The sequence below is a fragment of the Molothrus aeneus genome, chromosome 1 (genome assembly GCF_037042795.1).
Source record: "Molothrus aeneus isolate 106 chromosome 1, BPBGC_Maene_1.0, whole genome shotgun sequence".
Classification (NCBI taxonomy): domain Eukaryota; kingdom Metazoa; phylum Chordata; class Aves; order Passeriformes; family Icteridae; genus Molothrus; species Molothrus aeneus.
This window is the reverse complement of record NC_089646.1, coordinates 30,401,302-30,415,282: the sequence shown is the minus strand read 5'-3', so window position 1 is coordinate 30,415,282 and position 13,981 is coordinate 30,401,302. Positions and strand designations below refer to the sequence as shown.

The 13,981-nt window shown below is 41.2% G+C and overlaps 1 protein-coding gene across 2 annotated transcripts in view; it reads left to right on the top strand.

The window, feature by feature from the left end:
- Positions 1 to 3,270: 3,270 nt before the first annotated feature.
- SNX13 (sorting nexin 13) overlaps positions 3,271 to 13,981 on the top strand; it is a 65,402-nt gene continuing 54,691 nt past the window's right edge. The window contains exon 1 of one of the 2 annotated variants that reach the window (XM_066554127.1): positions 3,271 to 3,396. In XM_066554127.1, the coding sequence (XP_066410224.1) occupies positions 3,385 to 3,396 (12 nt within the window). In that variant the 5' untranslated portion in view covers positions 3,271 to 3,384. The remainder of the gene's footprint in view (positions 3,397 to 13,981) is intronic. The other variant, XM_066554118.1, reaches the window with a different exon arrangement.

Here is a 13,981-nt window from a genome sequence, read left to right as displayed (position 1 = left end):
TGACATGAAAAATAAGGTGTGTGCTGCTCTGCCTGGATGAGTCTGGTGCTAATGTGGTTACCCTGCTGCTGGTAAAATGTTGGCTTGTTGCAGTGCCTGTCCTGAGCTGTGTGTAATAAACACAAAAGGATGACATGGATAAAACTCTCTTACGGATGACTCATCAAGTCTGTTGGAATTATTGTCACTGGAAGATGGGCTCAGGGAAACAAGTGTTCTAGTGCTTCTGGCCTACCACTGATAATTCTTTCTGTCTCTGTTGAAGCTTCATTTCTAGACCTGCTCACACTAATTTAGAAACACCCTCCTTCCTAAGGAAAAAAAAAAAAGTACATTTTTTCAGTTTATTATAAGAATGGGAACTGGCAACATAACTGCTCGTTTGTTTTCTCTTCATCCCAGCAGTTTTTCAAGAATTCCCTGATATCATCCTGTTCTAAGCTGCTGCTCCTTCTCACCTCTCCTTTATAAGGCTGCTTCTTCATCTGCCTTGAGTCTATGTGGTTCAGTCCTTCCTCACAGCCTCACTCCTTGCTGTTGCAATTACACACTGCCTTTCCCTTTTGAAGTTGAGATGTATTGACCAAAAATTAGAACAATGGATTCTAGCATTAGTAACAATTTGGAACAGTATTAAGGTTGTGCTGATTGCTGTTAAATCAGATAACAGTTTTCAGCAGAAGTACTGGAAGGTTTATTCCAGCAGTGCAAGAACAGAAGGTGCTTCCCAGACTATTATGCTGTTGGGCTGCCAAATTCCAAGCAGAAGTAGGGGCAAAATCAAGTACAAAGTATTAATTAGGACTTCATTTTGCTGGGAGATTTGTGTAAGATTTGCTCTTCTTTTCCATCAGCGCACTCAGGATATATACATCCTTGCAGTAAGTTTTCAAAAGGGATTATTTATTTTGATAACCTGAACTGCTATACCTAAATGCACAAGGTAAAGAGATACAGTGCCTAGAAAGTTTGTTTTTCTAGGCTATTACCTTGGTTCAATCACTATTATTTATATATATTCATCAATATTATGAGATTTTTTACATCCTGCTTAACCCTTACATTTTATGAAATAGGTAATTTATCTTATCAGTTTATGATACTGTGCCTTGCCCAAAGGACATATTTATTGACTCAATGACATGTCAAGCAGTAGGTGCTTTAAGAATTTTCATTCTATTTCCTGCTACCTAAGTATGCACTGAAGTTTTTTCATAATTACACACTACTGATCATTTACTGATCACTCTGCTATTTCATGGGTACCTTCAGGATCTCCAGTAGCACAGATGTGAGCACAGGGCATTATTTGCTTGACTTGAAGCACAGTAAAAGCCACAAATATGGATCCTAGTTGTGTACATATACATCAGCCAAATAAGCACCTACACAATTTTAGGGGACCAAAGAAATACACTGGAATTTGTATTTCACAACTCCCATTTCTCAATGGTTTTGAACAATTTTTAATTTATCAAGGTGGTGAAATACCAAGTGCAAGATCTCGGCATGGCGCTGTTATTGCCAAGCCTATGGTTTAAAGTAGAGTTGTGTGTGCTGTAAGACTTGGATTTTCCCCGAGGGATCAGCTTGGGGGAAAGAGTACTGCTAACATGTAACATTCAAAATTACAGACTCTGAAGTAAAAAGCTTATTAGACACTTAGAAAACTTATTATTTTTATTATCTATAAAAGGCAAATAAACAATTATTAGTATCAAGAGTTTTCTCTTTTTGCTTCACATGACTAACAAATGGGTCTCTAACAGGGGAAAAACAGCTGTATGAGTAAAAATGAAACTCCGTAATACTCACAAATAAAACTAAGAAGTGGTCAACCTTGAAATGTTAAGTATTTAACAATACCTGGGAAAATTACAGAACTTCTGCAAAACCCATCAGCCTTAAGAACTGCTTAATGCCCTTCACATTTTCTACAAGAAAACACATTCTGCTTTTATTGTGGGAGAAAAAACACTGTAATTGAAGAAGGTTGGTTTTCTTCACATTAAAATAGTAGTGTTGTTTTTCCTCCATCTTTCCTGCAAACCATTACTATTTCTTTGGTGTGCATGTTGTTACTGGCAATGCAGGAAAAAAATCCCATCTTGCTCCTACTCTCCTAATGCACCCAAGGTTAACTGTGTAACCCAAAGTCTAGTGAAAAAGCAAGCACACAAAGAAAAGCCCACAGGACTGTGCTTAAAGGAAGAGCAAGTTTCAGACAGGAATATTTCTGTGTATTCAAATACTAAGCTGTGGGGACACATCACCCCAGTGTTCTCTGAGTTGGGGCAGACATGGCTCTGTTTCTGAGGAGATGTGTTTCTGTTCCATAATTTGTGCCATTACTTAACAATAGAGTAGGTAACAGGCTATATAAATTTCTTTCACAAAATCATTGAGCTTGGAAAAGACCTGAGATCGTCGAGTCCAAACGATCGATCCAGTAGACCATGACACTGAGTGCCACATCCAGCCTTTCCTTAAATACCTCCAGGAACAGTGACTCCACCACCTCCCTGGGCGGCCCACTCCAACACCTAAGCACATGTTCGAGAAGAAATTCTTCCGAATATCCAACCTAAACCTCCCCTGGTGCAGCTCAAGACTGTGTCCTCCCGCCCTGTCGCTGGTTGCCTGGGAGAAGAGACCCCGGCCGGGTTACAGCCTCCTTTCAGGCACTTGTAGAGAGCAATAAGGTCACCCCTGACTCTCCTTTTCTCCAGGCTAAACAACCCCAGCTCCCTCAGCCGCTTCCCAAAGGACTTGTGCTCTAGATAAGACATGCGCTCTTCCTTAGCATCTAGAACAGGGAAAGACGCGCAGCGCCGCACACGTCACTGGGGGATGAGAGATGCGCTGCTTGGTCAGAAATTTAACAAAATATTTCGATTAGCGTCCGCAGCACAGTTGCCTGACACCGAAGAGCTCTAAGACAGGTCACACCAAGGGAGAGAGGGAAAAAAACCCGACCCGCAGTTTCGAGCTCCGTGCCTTGCGGCCGGACCCCGCCAAGGGCCGGTGGTGGCGGTGCCGCTGGCGCCGGGCAGGCGCAGCGCGGGCCAGGCCAGGCGCGGAGCAGAGCGGAGCGGAGCGCCGGCCCCGGCAGGGGCGGTCCCGCGGCCCCGCTGGGCGGGCGGGGCGGGGCGGCGGGGCACGTAGCCGTCCCAAGATGGCGGCCGCTCCGGACCGGGCTGCGAGGGCGGCAGCGGGGCCGGGGCCGGCGGGCCGGCGCTGAGCGGGGCGGCGGCGGGGGCTGGCGGCGCTCGCCTCGCCTCCCCTCCCCGCGGGGTGCGGGGTAGCTTTCCGCGCGGCCGCCAGGCTTCACCATGCTGCGGGGCTAGAGCCGCCGAGGCGCCGCCGCAGCGCAGCGGGGTAATAATGTTAACAGAGGTAAGAGCGCTGCCGAGGAGGTGCGGGAGCGCGGGGAGTGGCTCGCTGTCCGCCCGGGCGCTCAGCGCCGTGGCTCAGCCCTCCGCCGGGGCCTCCGAGTTGTCTCGGCGGCTGGCAGTTTTCCCCTTGGCCGCGGAGGGCAGAGCCGCTGGCCGGCTCGCCCAGGGCAGTGCCGGGCCCCTCTTATCAGCCTCCGTCTTGTCCCGGCAGGGCGGCACGGGAGCGGGGCGCTCTGGCTCCCCGGCAGAGCCCGGTCCGCCGTGCCCGCTCCGTGCGGCGGCTGGGCCCGGTCCGTGTTCCGACGCGGTCCGCAGACGGCCGGGCTGCGCTGTCCGGAGAGGGCCCGCGGGGCCGCGCCCCCGCGGCGGGCCCGTGTCTGAAGGAGCGGAGCGCAGCGCACCTGGTGAGGGGGAGCCCGCCTCGGCCCTGGGCCGCGCCGGGGAGGTGTCCCCGCCTGGGCCCCGCTCCGGCTTCAGCCCCTCTGGCCTCCTTCTCCGCGGTGGCTTCGTAAAGGCTCCGTGTTTGTTTTCTTGGAGGGCTTAAGCGGAGCGGTTCGGCTGTGCTTGCAGGAGTTTGTGTCAGTAGGTAATCCTTAGAAGTTGCGTGCCCCGGTTCACCTCTGCCTGGTGGAGGGTTTCTGTCCCGAAGCAGCTGGGCTGTGAGGCAGGCAGGTATTTGAGGATCAGCGTGGGCTATAAATGTCTGCTGTGTCCAAAGGCATTCTAAAAGGTGGAATCTGGCAGTGCTTTCCAGTTACTGGAAATTAGACTTTACCCGTATTCTGTTTTGTCTACAAAGAGCAATTGATTTTCTATTTTTAATGTCAGCAAGGTGTCCTGAGTGCAGATACTTCTGCAATACAATGACTCTGATACCCATGTTTTATGTTTGTCATGTTATTCTACATTGGAGGTTATTCATCCAAAAGTGAGTTGTCTTAAGTCTTGCAGGGTAAAGGCTTGCTTTCCAACACCTGAACCTTTCAGCTTTACTTTCCTGAATGATATTAAGCAGTGTGTTCCATGTTTTAATTTGCATCAGTTCAAAGTTTTAGGGTGCTCTGAAAGCAGTTCTGTAGAGCCAGATATCCCCAGGAGGGTAAAATTTGCAGAATGAGTTAAACCTGTAAAAATATATGACCTATTTTTGAATTGAGGGTATTTGGTAGGTGGTCAGGATTAATAAGCTGCATTAAAGAGAGTTGGTGAGTGTGATGTCTATGACTCTTAGCCATAGTAATTTAGATTATTTTAAGGGCAGCATAGAACGTTCTGGGTCGGTGCCTCCTACTGGACTGTTTGTTCCTTTTGGCTGTGTGTGCCGTCCAAGACATGTTATCTTGGAACTGAATTTTCTTTTTTTTTAACAGTGTTGAAATTCTGTGAATAGCGGTGTGGATGACAATCCATTGGCTTTTTGAGATAAAGCTTAGTGATTTCATGTGTGATGACCAGTTACGACACTTATCCTTGGTGTCAAGGAGGAGCGGGTTCTGATGTTCCCTTCTTCTAGTTCCTGTACATATGTTGCTTGTAGATGCTTCAAGGTGAAGTGTTCCAGTCTTGAGATGAATTTAAATATTAAGGGAGTCTAGCAAAAGTTCAGGCCTTGCCTGCCTGAAAAGCAGTTGTGGGGAGTTCTTTAGGCTGTCAGAAATGCCCACCTAAGGTGGACTGGAGGAGTCTTTTCCCTGTGAGCTTTTCTGGGTGTTCCAATGATGACTTGGTAGCTACAACAGCCTGGGGAAGCTGTGCACAGTTGCACCCATGAACCCGTACCACACTTTGGAGGAATATGCATATTGTTTCAAGTCTACTGCTTTATGGTTTCTTTCTGTATGAGAACTGGGATTGACTGTAGGGTGAACTGACATTAGAAACAAAAACTGCGCTAGTTTTTGTGCTGGATATTTATGGCCTTTTCAATTTTGTTACTGTCTAGAGTGGCCAGAATCACTGTAATTTTGTTTTTAGTCATCAAAATTTAGATCCACTTCCCCTACTATAACTGCTAGTTCTATAACTTACCAATAAAGAAAATATTTTTTCTTAAATATGTTTAAGAATGAAGGAAGGGCAGATTGGTTTTTGCATGTATTGTTATCATGCAGTAACATAATGTTGAGTTTTTCAAGGTCAGTTTCCTACATCCTTTGACTGTATTGGTATATGCAGACCCCAGCAGATTCATTTCAGTTTTGTGTGAATGCAGTTAGGATTAGGACTTTGTAATCAGTAATTTCAGGGGAAGATCACACTTCCTGTCAGGAAAAAAAATACTCTGCATGTTTTTTATTTGGCCCTTTCTGCCCATCTTATTTTAGTTGCATTCAAAACCCATGCTGTTGGATGCCAAGCACACATATTTTTTTACCTAACTGGCAAATGGCATTTCCAAATTTTTCACCATAAAACTTATTTCTGCAGTAATGTTGAATGCATTCTGTCGGCATGTGTTTAGAGTCCTGCTGTGATGATCATTTCCCTAGTCTGTTGTGTTGGCCATTCCGTGCCTTTTCACTTGTTCCCTTTTTCTTGTTCATCAGATGCCTCCTCTGCTTTCCAGGCCCCTGTGGCCTGTTCCCATGTGACTTACTGCCTCAGCACTTTCTCATCTGGAGGGGCCATGACAGACACAAGTTGCAATGGTCTTTCTCTTGTCTTTTTGGACAAGAAGCTTTGGGAAGCAGTTGGTGTTTTACAGCTCTGGCTCTTGGTGGTCAGTAGTGTCTTAAATTCTGATGGACCAAACATTCAGTAGGATTTTGACTTAATTTACAAGAAGTTTTAGATGCCTTTCAAATTGATGGTCTGTGCTGTCTGCATTTGCAGGCTGTGTTGTCTCTGAAGAGGGCACTTTATCTCAGCCGAGAAGTAGGTTCCTTTTTTTTCCTCCTCATTAAACTACTTTGAGATGCTTAGGGAGGACTTCAGAATTTATCAGCAGCTAAATTTTTGACAACTTAATTCTCAGCTTAGCAAGAGTAACTTGTTGCAGTACTAGTGACAGTTGAGAAGGTTTTTGAAATTTGACTTTTTTTCTTATCCACAACTAAGAATATGCCATACTAAATGAGCTCTGACATGTTGGTATTTCTTGTTATTGCAACTGATTAAGATAATTCACTAACTACATGTAGTATTTCCTTTCCATTAAACGATCTACATTTTGTTTATAAGAGACGTTTAACAACCTTTTCTTTTTTTGGTTAAATTTTGTTAACTACTAGCCATTGAGAACTGTTTCTGGGCAAAACCAAGCAATTAGCCTGATTTTTAAGAATAGAGGTTGACTCAGCAGCTTAACTTGCTCTAGAATAATAGTGAATTAGCCCTTCTGCAACAGTAGCACATTGTAAAGTATATTAGTACAGATCTGAAAGAGGCAGAACACAGTTAACTGCTTGATGTACTGTAGCCTTAACTTTTTCTGTTCCTTGTTACATGTCAGTGGCAGATTGCTCTGGTGCTTTATGTGTCTGAGCTATGTTCCCCTGGTAGTAGGATGTGTAGACATTTACCAGGATGCTGAAATAAATAAATTTTCTGTCCTTTTGTAGAACATGTGTGCTGGGGCTTTCTTTAGTGCCAGTGTTTTGCTAGATGAGATCTAGTCGGAGCATTAGCTGCAAGCCCTTGGGAGGTAAAATACCTCTTTCTCCTTCAGTATTTTCTGTCAATGAGGTTTCCCCTACAGCTGGTCTGTGTTTTGTCCCTAATTGTTCCTATTAGACCTCTTTTAATAACTATAATTTATGAAGTGTCAGTTGAAAGTATCTGAGAAATGATAAAATTAAGAAAACTAACCTTTTGCAAAGAACAGTTATCATATATTCCTAAGTACTTGCTTTTAAATATTTTGCTGGCTACTAGTAAAACAGTGTCTAAACACTCAGGACTATTCTTAGTGTACACTTGGGCCTAAACTGCTGAGACTGAATGCAGAGTTCTGCAACAACTCTAAAATGTCAGTCTGGACCATTCCCCAAAAGAGCATGGAAGAAGAAAAGCATGAAGTTCCTTACTTCAACAAAAATAGTAATAGCTTGTTGGGTTAGGTAGCTGAAGGAGCTCTAAGTGTTGATTTCCTCTGTCTGGTTTCACTCTAGGGAATTATCTCTCTTAAATATGTTTGTCGTCTTCTCCCCACCCTTACAAAGATGACAAAGCATGTTTTCTTTGAGCTAGCATTGGGAGAATTGCTATTATTAGAAAAGAGAAGTCATTGATACTGTATCTAAGTTATTTGCAATGGTGGAAGGATTAATATTTAGCAGTCTCACTAGCAAGTTTCCCCACTGCTTGGTTGAGAATACCAAGGCTGGAATGATAGCAAAATCAGTTGCAGTTGGCACTTGCAGTTGTGTGAGAGAGAAGCTTCAAGAAGTACAAGGCATTGTAAGCTTAGGCCCGATCCTCTGATTACTGAATTAATAAAATAAGGCATTATTTCATGATGTAAACATATTGACTAGTTTGAATAAGAGCACTCTAGCCTTGTTTACATAATTTCTATGGGATCACACCTCAAAATGATGATGGCATGATGGTGATTTACAAGTTTGAGGTGAAATGTGTGTTTGTACTGTGAGTAAGCACAGATAATTGATATGTTCAGCCAGGGGAACTCCTTTTATAACTACCATTTGTTTTGGACAAGAAGTCAATTCCTACTCTGTCACAGGTGTAGAGGATCTGTTAAAGAATATTATTGCTCTAAAACAGGAATGGCTGTAAAATTCTGAGAGAGTAGAGATGGATTTCTGAAGAAGTTCTAATGTTAATTGACTTTGTGTTCTGTGTTGAATGAGATGGGATCTCAGTGTTGCAGTTAAAATAGTGTGAGCCAAATTTATTGCTATATTCTAACATTGACATTTTACAAATATTTAAAAAGTCCCACCAATTTTTTAACTAGTTTTTTTCAAGTGGGATGTTATGAAAAATTTGTGATTTCCTAGCATGGAATATGGAATTTGACCACGTTGGTTAGTACAGTAGTTTATTTTGAAGCTTTTTTACCAGTGACACTGAAATCTTTTCAGTCCTGCTGTTTTGCCTATTTTCTCAGACAGTGAGCACAAGACTAATTTGATTTGAACCTCACCAGTTTGTCAGTCCACTAGTTGCCAGCAGGAGATGAAAATAAAATCATCTCTGCTGGCTTGAATCCCATTAAATCCCTTCATGCATCAGATGGCTTGTATGACGTCCTTTCTTCAACTTCACTTGGAAGGATTTTTTGATAATTAGAAATAATAAATTTCAAGAACTTTTTCTTTATTTCACAGGTAGAAATAGCACTGTGTTTGTTCATGTGAGGGCTCATATGGCCTAATTAAAAGTTCACAAGTACCATTGATGTCTGAAATGCTTAATTCAGTATCCCATTGTGGTTGGAGTTCTGAGTAGGAGGATGAGCTATGAGCATTTTCTTTCCAAGAGCGTTCGTAAGTTTGGGAACAAGCTTTGAAGAGTATTAACTGCTTAAATGCAGTTTGCTTTTGTTAGAATGTTATTTTTTAATCTTTTATGTCTATTCCTTTGCAGTTCTTCCCTTAATCTCATGCTTTTTAGAGGAAGGGGGTGATCCTGGTTCTATTTTAATCACATCTGTTTGTGTTGGAATGTTTTGATTTCAGAGCTGTCATTATTGTAAGATTCTTGTTCATCAGTATATTTTTGCAATTCTAGGGAATGACTACTCAGCACTTCTGCTGGTGCCTCTAAGGCAGTGCAGGTTAGGCTATCTCTTGTGATATGAGGGAATGAACTTGAGCAGGAAGTTTGAATTGCTACATATCCTGTAGGGCACCCCGCATTTCCACTCTTCCAGTCAGCGCTTTTATACAAGGCCAAGTAGAAAATAATCTAGAATAGCAAAATTCTTCCAGCAGCTGTCCAGCTGATTATGAAACAGTGCCTCAGACTTGGAATGATTTCTCACATACCTCTTAAGTGATACTGAAAGCAATGGGGAACAAATGTGTATGGTTTTCCCAGTCACCCCTTATTCAGAATTTGGCATTCCAGACTGCATGGATGAGTTGAAAATCTGGTGATGTACGTGCCTTGGGAAACAAGCGTGCAACCTGTGTTACTGTAGGAAGAGTGATTGCTTTGAAGTCTTGCTGATTGTCACAATGGTCTTGGAACTGCCTGACTTGGAGAGATGAGGGAGCCTTGCTTGTTGCCCTGCTGCTGTTCCAACAATGGCTGATGCAGGCTGAGATATCTCTGAGTCTGGAGTCTTTTCTCCTTTGTGAGGCCCGCTTAAACCTTTACATTCCATGTCTATTACAATAAATCAAAACTTTGTTTAGGTTGAGTTTCCCCAAAGGCTGTGGTGTTTCATACTGTTCCATCAGCTTACTTTTCTGAAGCCTTGTAATGATTTTTTGTGATACCTTGAAAATAATGGGATCAGTAAAAATTATATATATTCCTTATTCACTGTAGGACGTCTTTGTCCTTCAAATCACATCTGTATTTATATTTTTATTTTTTTTCTAAAAATCTATGCAAGTGGTTGTAGTTCTGTTCCCCCGTCCCCCAGTATATCTTGGTATATTTGTTACTGATAGATACCTTAATTTTTAATGAAATCTATTGGGGATTGAGGTATCCAACCTCTTTTAACATACTTGGAAGAAAAATACTTAAAAATACTTTTTTTAACAGTTTATATACTCAAATGAGTATTTTTGATCATAATGCTAACAAATGGAAATTTCATTAACTTTGTAAAGCAAAATCATATACTGTGGAAGTTTAAATCTTGTAATTTAATGCCTGAATTACAAATCTAATTTGATGGTACATATAATGAAATGGTAATTACTTTTTATGCTTGTTTATTTCTTCTATAAAATTTAAAAAATCTTGTGGAGAACAAATTGGTTTCTGTGAATATAATTTTTATTGTTTTGATAAGAAGTTACTTACTTATAACATTAGGCTAGGAGAATAAGGTTTTATTTAAAATTTTCACATTTACCAAAGCTTTTCTCTTCACAGTCAGTATTTTTTCTGAATTTAATAGAGTGCAGTAGGTGTGCTTAAAATAATTTGTCCTTACTTTGTGTATACAAGCACTTAATACTGGTACCTTGCTTTATGGTCTTACAACTATGTACTTAATTTCTTCTTTAGTGCTTCATGCTTGACTTGCATGTGTGCTTAAAACTTTGAAAAAAAAATGTTTATTTCTTTAACTTGTTTTTAAGGTCTGGACTTCAAATGGTACTGGTCTGTTTTTCAGTTGGCAGTTGCTCTACTGCAGCTTCTTAAAAATTCTTAAGATTATGAATTAGCAATAGTGACACCAACAGCAAACAATGTGCCTATGAATGTTTCTAAGCTCTTAAATTACTTTATTGGATATTTTCCTTTATTTAATTCTCCAATTAATGATGGTTTACTGTTGCCAATCACTGTTTCTTTTAATTGTGCTTTATTTTACTGGCACCTTTTTTGTTTGAAATATTTTTTCTCTCTTAACAATCTAAATATAACATGATGCTTGCAGTCTTCTTATTTTTCTCTCTAGATTTCTAGAGAATTGCCCAAAACTCTAATTTCCCTTATTTTCTGTTTTTTTGATGCATTATACCAAATGTTTTTTCTTTGTTTTCCAGTGATAAAAGTAGCTGCATTGTTTCTGTGTAGAGTTGTGTCCCTGGGTTGGTCTATGAATGCTTTCACCTTGCTGTCCGTGTCATTCTTCTTTTGTTTGTTCTTTTGTTTTACTCATGTATTTCCCTCTTCTTTATTATTTTCTTTATATATTTTTGTTTTCCTGCTGCTGTCACTGGGATGGCCATATATTTTTTCTTTAGATATCATCCATGCATAAAGGTATTTAAGATGCTAGGAGTGCCATTTCATGTTTGACTTCACTGGATCTAGTTTGGCTGCTCCTAAGTGGTTTTCTCCCCTCCACCAGACACAAGCTGGTCTGACAGCTTCTTGTTTCAGGTCTAGCAGCTAAGTAGCAACTGCATGAAGAATTCTTTTGCCTTGGTGAACCAGTCTTGTGGAGGGATATGAGGGTGGGAACACAGAATAAGTTGCCAAATCAACAGCTGCATAGTTTGGTGCTCAGGAAGTGCATAGTATCAGTCTGCATTTCCTTCTGTGCAGATCTAAAATGAGTGAATACCCAAAATAATTCCTGTTCTTTTGAAAACACTGTCCCTTCTGTGACTTCTTAACGTGTTTCTGCCTCCAGAAAAAATTACAAATAGGGTTTGGTAGTTCCAGCTAGGTTTCTTTTTTTGTTCTTGGCCATGTGACAATGATTGAAGTTTTTAGATATCTTCTCTAAACTTGCCCTGGGAGCTGGATATTCAAATGACTCAATTAGTTTGGTCTATAATTAGTTTCAGTCTATAATCTTGAAGTGGCAAGAGTTGATGTGCCATTTCTGTGGTTTCCTTCCTCTCTGAATTCATTGAAATTTGTTGGAAATATTCCATGCCCTTATGTATGAGAATGAAGTATTCCAGCAAGTTCAAAAAACTGTCCCTTTATATAAATGTTATTTGTAGGTATTCACACTTCCTTTCCCTCTTCTGTGTCTTCGTGGGAGAGGTAGTATGTGAACCTGGGAGATATCCAGGAAATAGTTGACATGCTGATTCTGGGCCCGGATTTTGTACAAAGAAGATGATGACTACTTGAGGCTAGAAGATTCATCTAGGATACTCAACAGGCTCTTTGCTTCCACAGAGAGGCCAGATGGACAGAGGTCATGGAGGCGTCTTGGAAGAAGTCGTAGGAGGCTTCACTCTACTTACACTTACCTGCAGTGCTGCCAGCAGCGTTCTGTAGCAAACCACTGAATAAAACCTGTGGAGTTTCTCAGGGTTGTGCAGGCAACAAACAGCAGTTTTCTCAGTAACGGTGTTAAGGGAAAGGCAAAAGTGCAGAGAGGACTGTGAAGGAGATTGATGGAGTGAGCAAGCCTTCCTGAAAGGGATGGGGAGCCAAACATCTTTGGAAACCAAGCATGTAAAGCAAACAATAAAGACTGGAGGAGGTATTGGAAAAGGAGGACATTAAATACATGAAGGGGAGAGATTATATTTGTTTCTATTGCATTCCCATTATATTTGTCCCATTGGAAAAAGACGGTAATATTTAAACAATTTCTCCTTCTCTGATTCAAAGCAAAATCGGAGTGCTGATTTTCTGTGTTGGCACTGTCAATTCTGTGAAGAGTTAGGCATCAGCTGCTTATTAAAGAGGTTGCAGATTTTTTGTATACTGTGAACTATTGGAAAACTTGCTGACACCAAACTGATCTCTTTCTCTTGCTTTACTTTGTCTAACTGTGTGATATTCTCTCCAGAAAAACAGTTGAGAGGAACAGTAAGTTTTTAGGCTTACTCTAGTTTTGTAAAGGTTTGCGTCACTTTGTATAACAGCTGTTTCCATGGTTATTTTGTCTTCATCCAGTAAGCATGCTTCATACAAAATTTGGCCCTGTAGGAGTTCAGATGTACTCTTAGAGAGACCACTGGGAATTTGTAGTGAATAGTGGTTGTATCAGACTTTCTGTATTTTATTTATATAACTGGAGAAAACCTGTGGCACTCAGAGAACTGCATAAAATTTAAACTTTTGAAGAAAACAGTGGAGTAACATCACGATCTTCAAAGGAAGGTGCTAGTATTCTGTCAGTGTTTTTAAGTTTCTTAAAAATGGACTATATTTACACTTTGGGATCCTACTTGTTATTTGTGTACTGACAACAAATTCTTTGTGGTGCGTACTCTGATCTTTGGAGTTCTATTTTTAGTATCCGTTTCATTTTCCAGCTTGTAGATTATGATGCTGATTAAAAAGCACTATATAGTTTTAAGAACTGTTGTGAAACTATCAGTACATTTTTTACAAGAAATCAGTTACAGTGAAGGGGTGATCATTTCCAAACTAAAATTAGTTCACCATATTGGCACTGACTGAGGTCTTGGAATTAAAAGAACAAAACAAATCTGCCAAAATAGTAAAATCTGTGAATACAGTTGTTGGTAGCTATTTCTTCAGAATCCAGTGTTTAGGCAGTAGATGCCCTTTATTATTTTGGTGGTAAGAGTCTAGAGACTACTTGTTTATGTTTAAAGACAAAGGTGAGCATCAGGGATAGGAGGGAGGAGGTAATACTTTAAAATGGTGTTACTTCTCAGTCACATAAAAGGGGGTCAGAATGTTAATTGGAAGCACTAACAAGCTTTCTAAATCTACCCTTCTCTTGGTGGCAGGTGTAGCCAGTATGTGGCTTCATAATATAGATATTTATTTTATTTTAGCACAAAATCCTTTATGGTGGAATTGGATTTTGTACGTTGGTTTCCAGATGGATTTGTATTGTAACAGGAAGACCAAAACTGGACCCAGGACTCCAGGGATGGAGAGGAATGGTTCCAAATGGAGAGGAAGGTTCACTTTGCTGTCTCTGCTGGTGACACTTCTGCTGACAGAGGGTAGAATGCTGTTGGCCACCTTTGCTACAATGGCATGCTGCTGGCTCGTGTTCACCTTACAGCCCACCTGGGGTGTCTTTGTGCAGAGCTGCTTCGCAG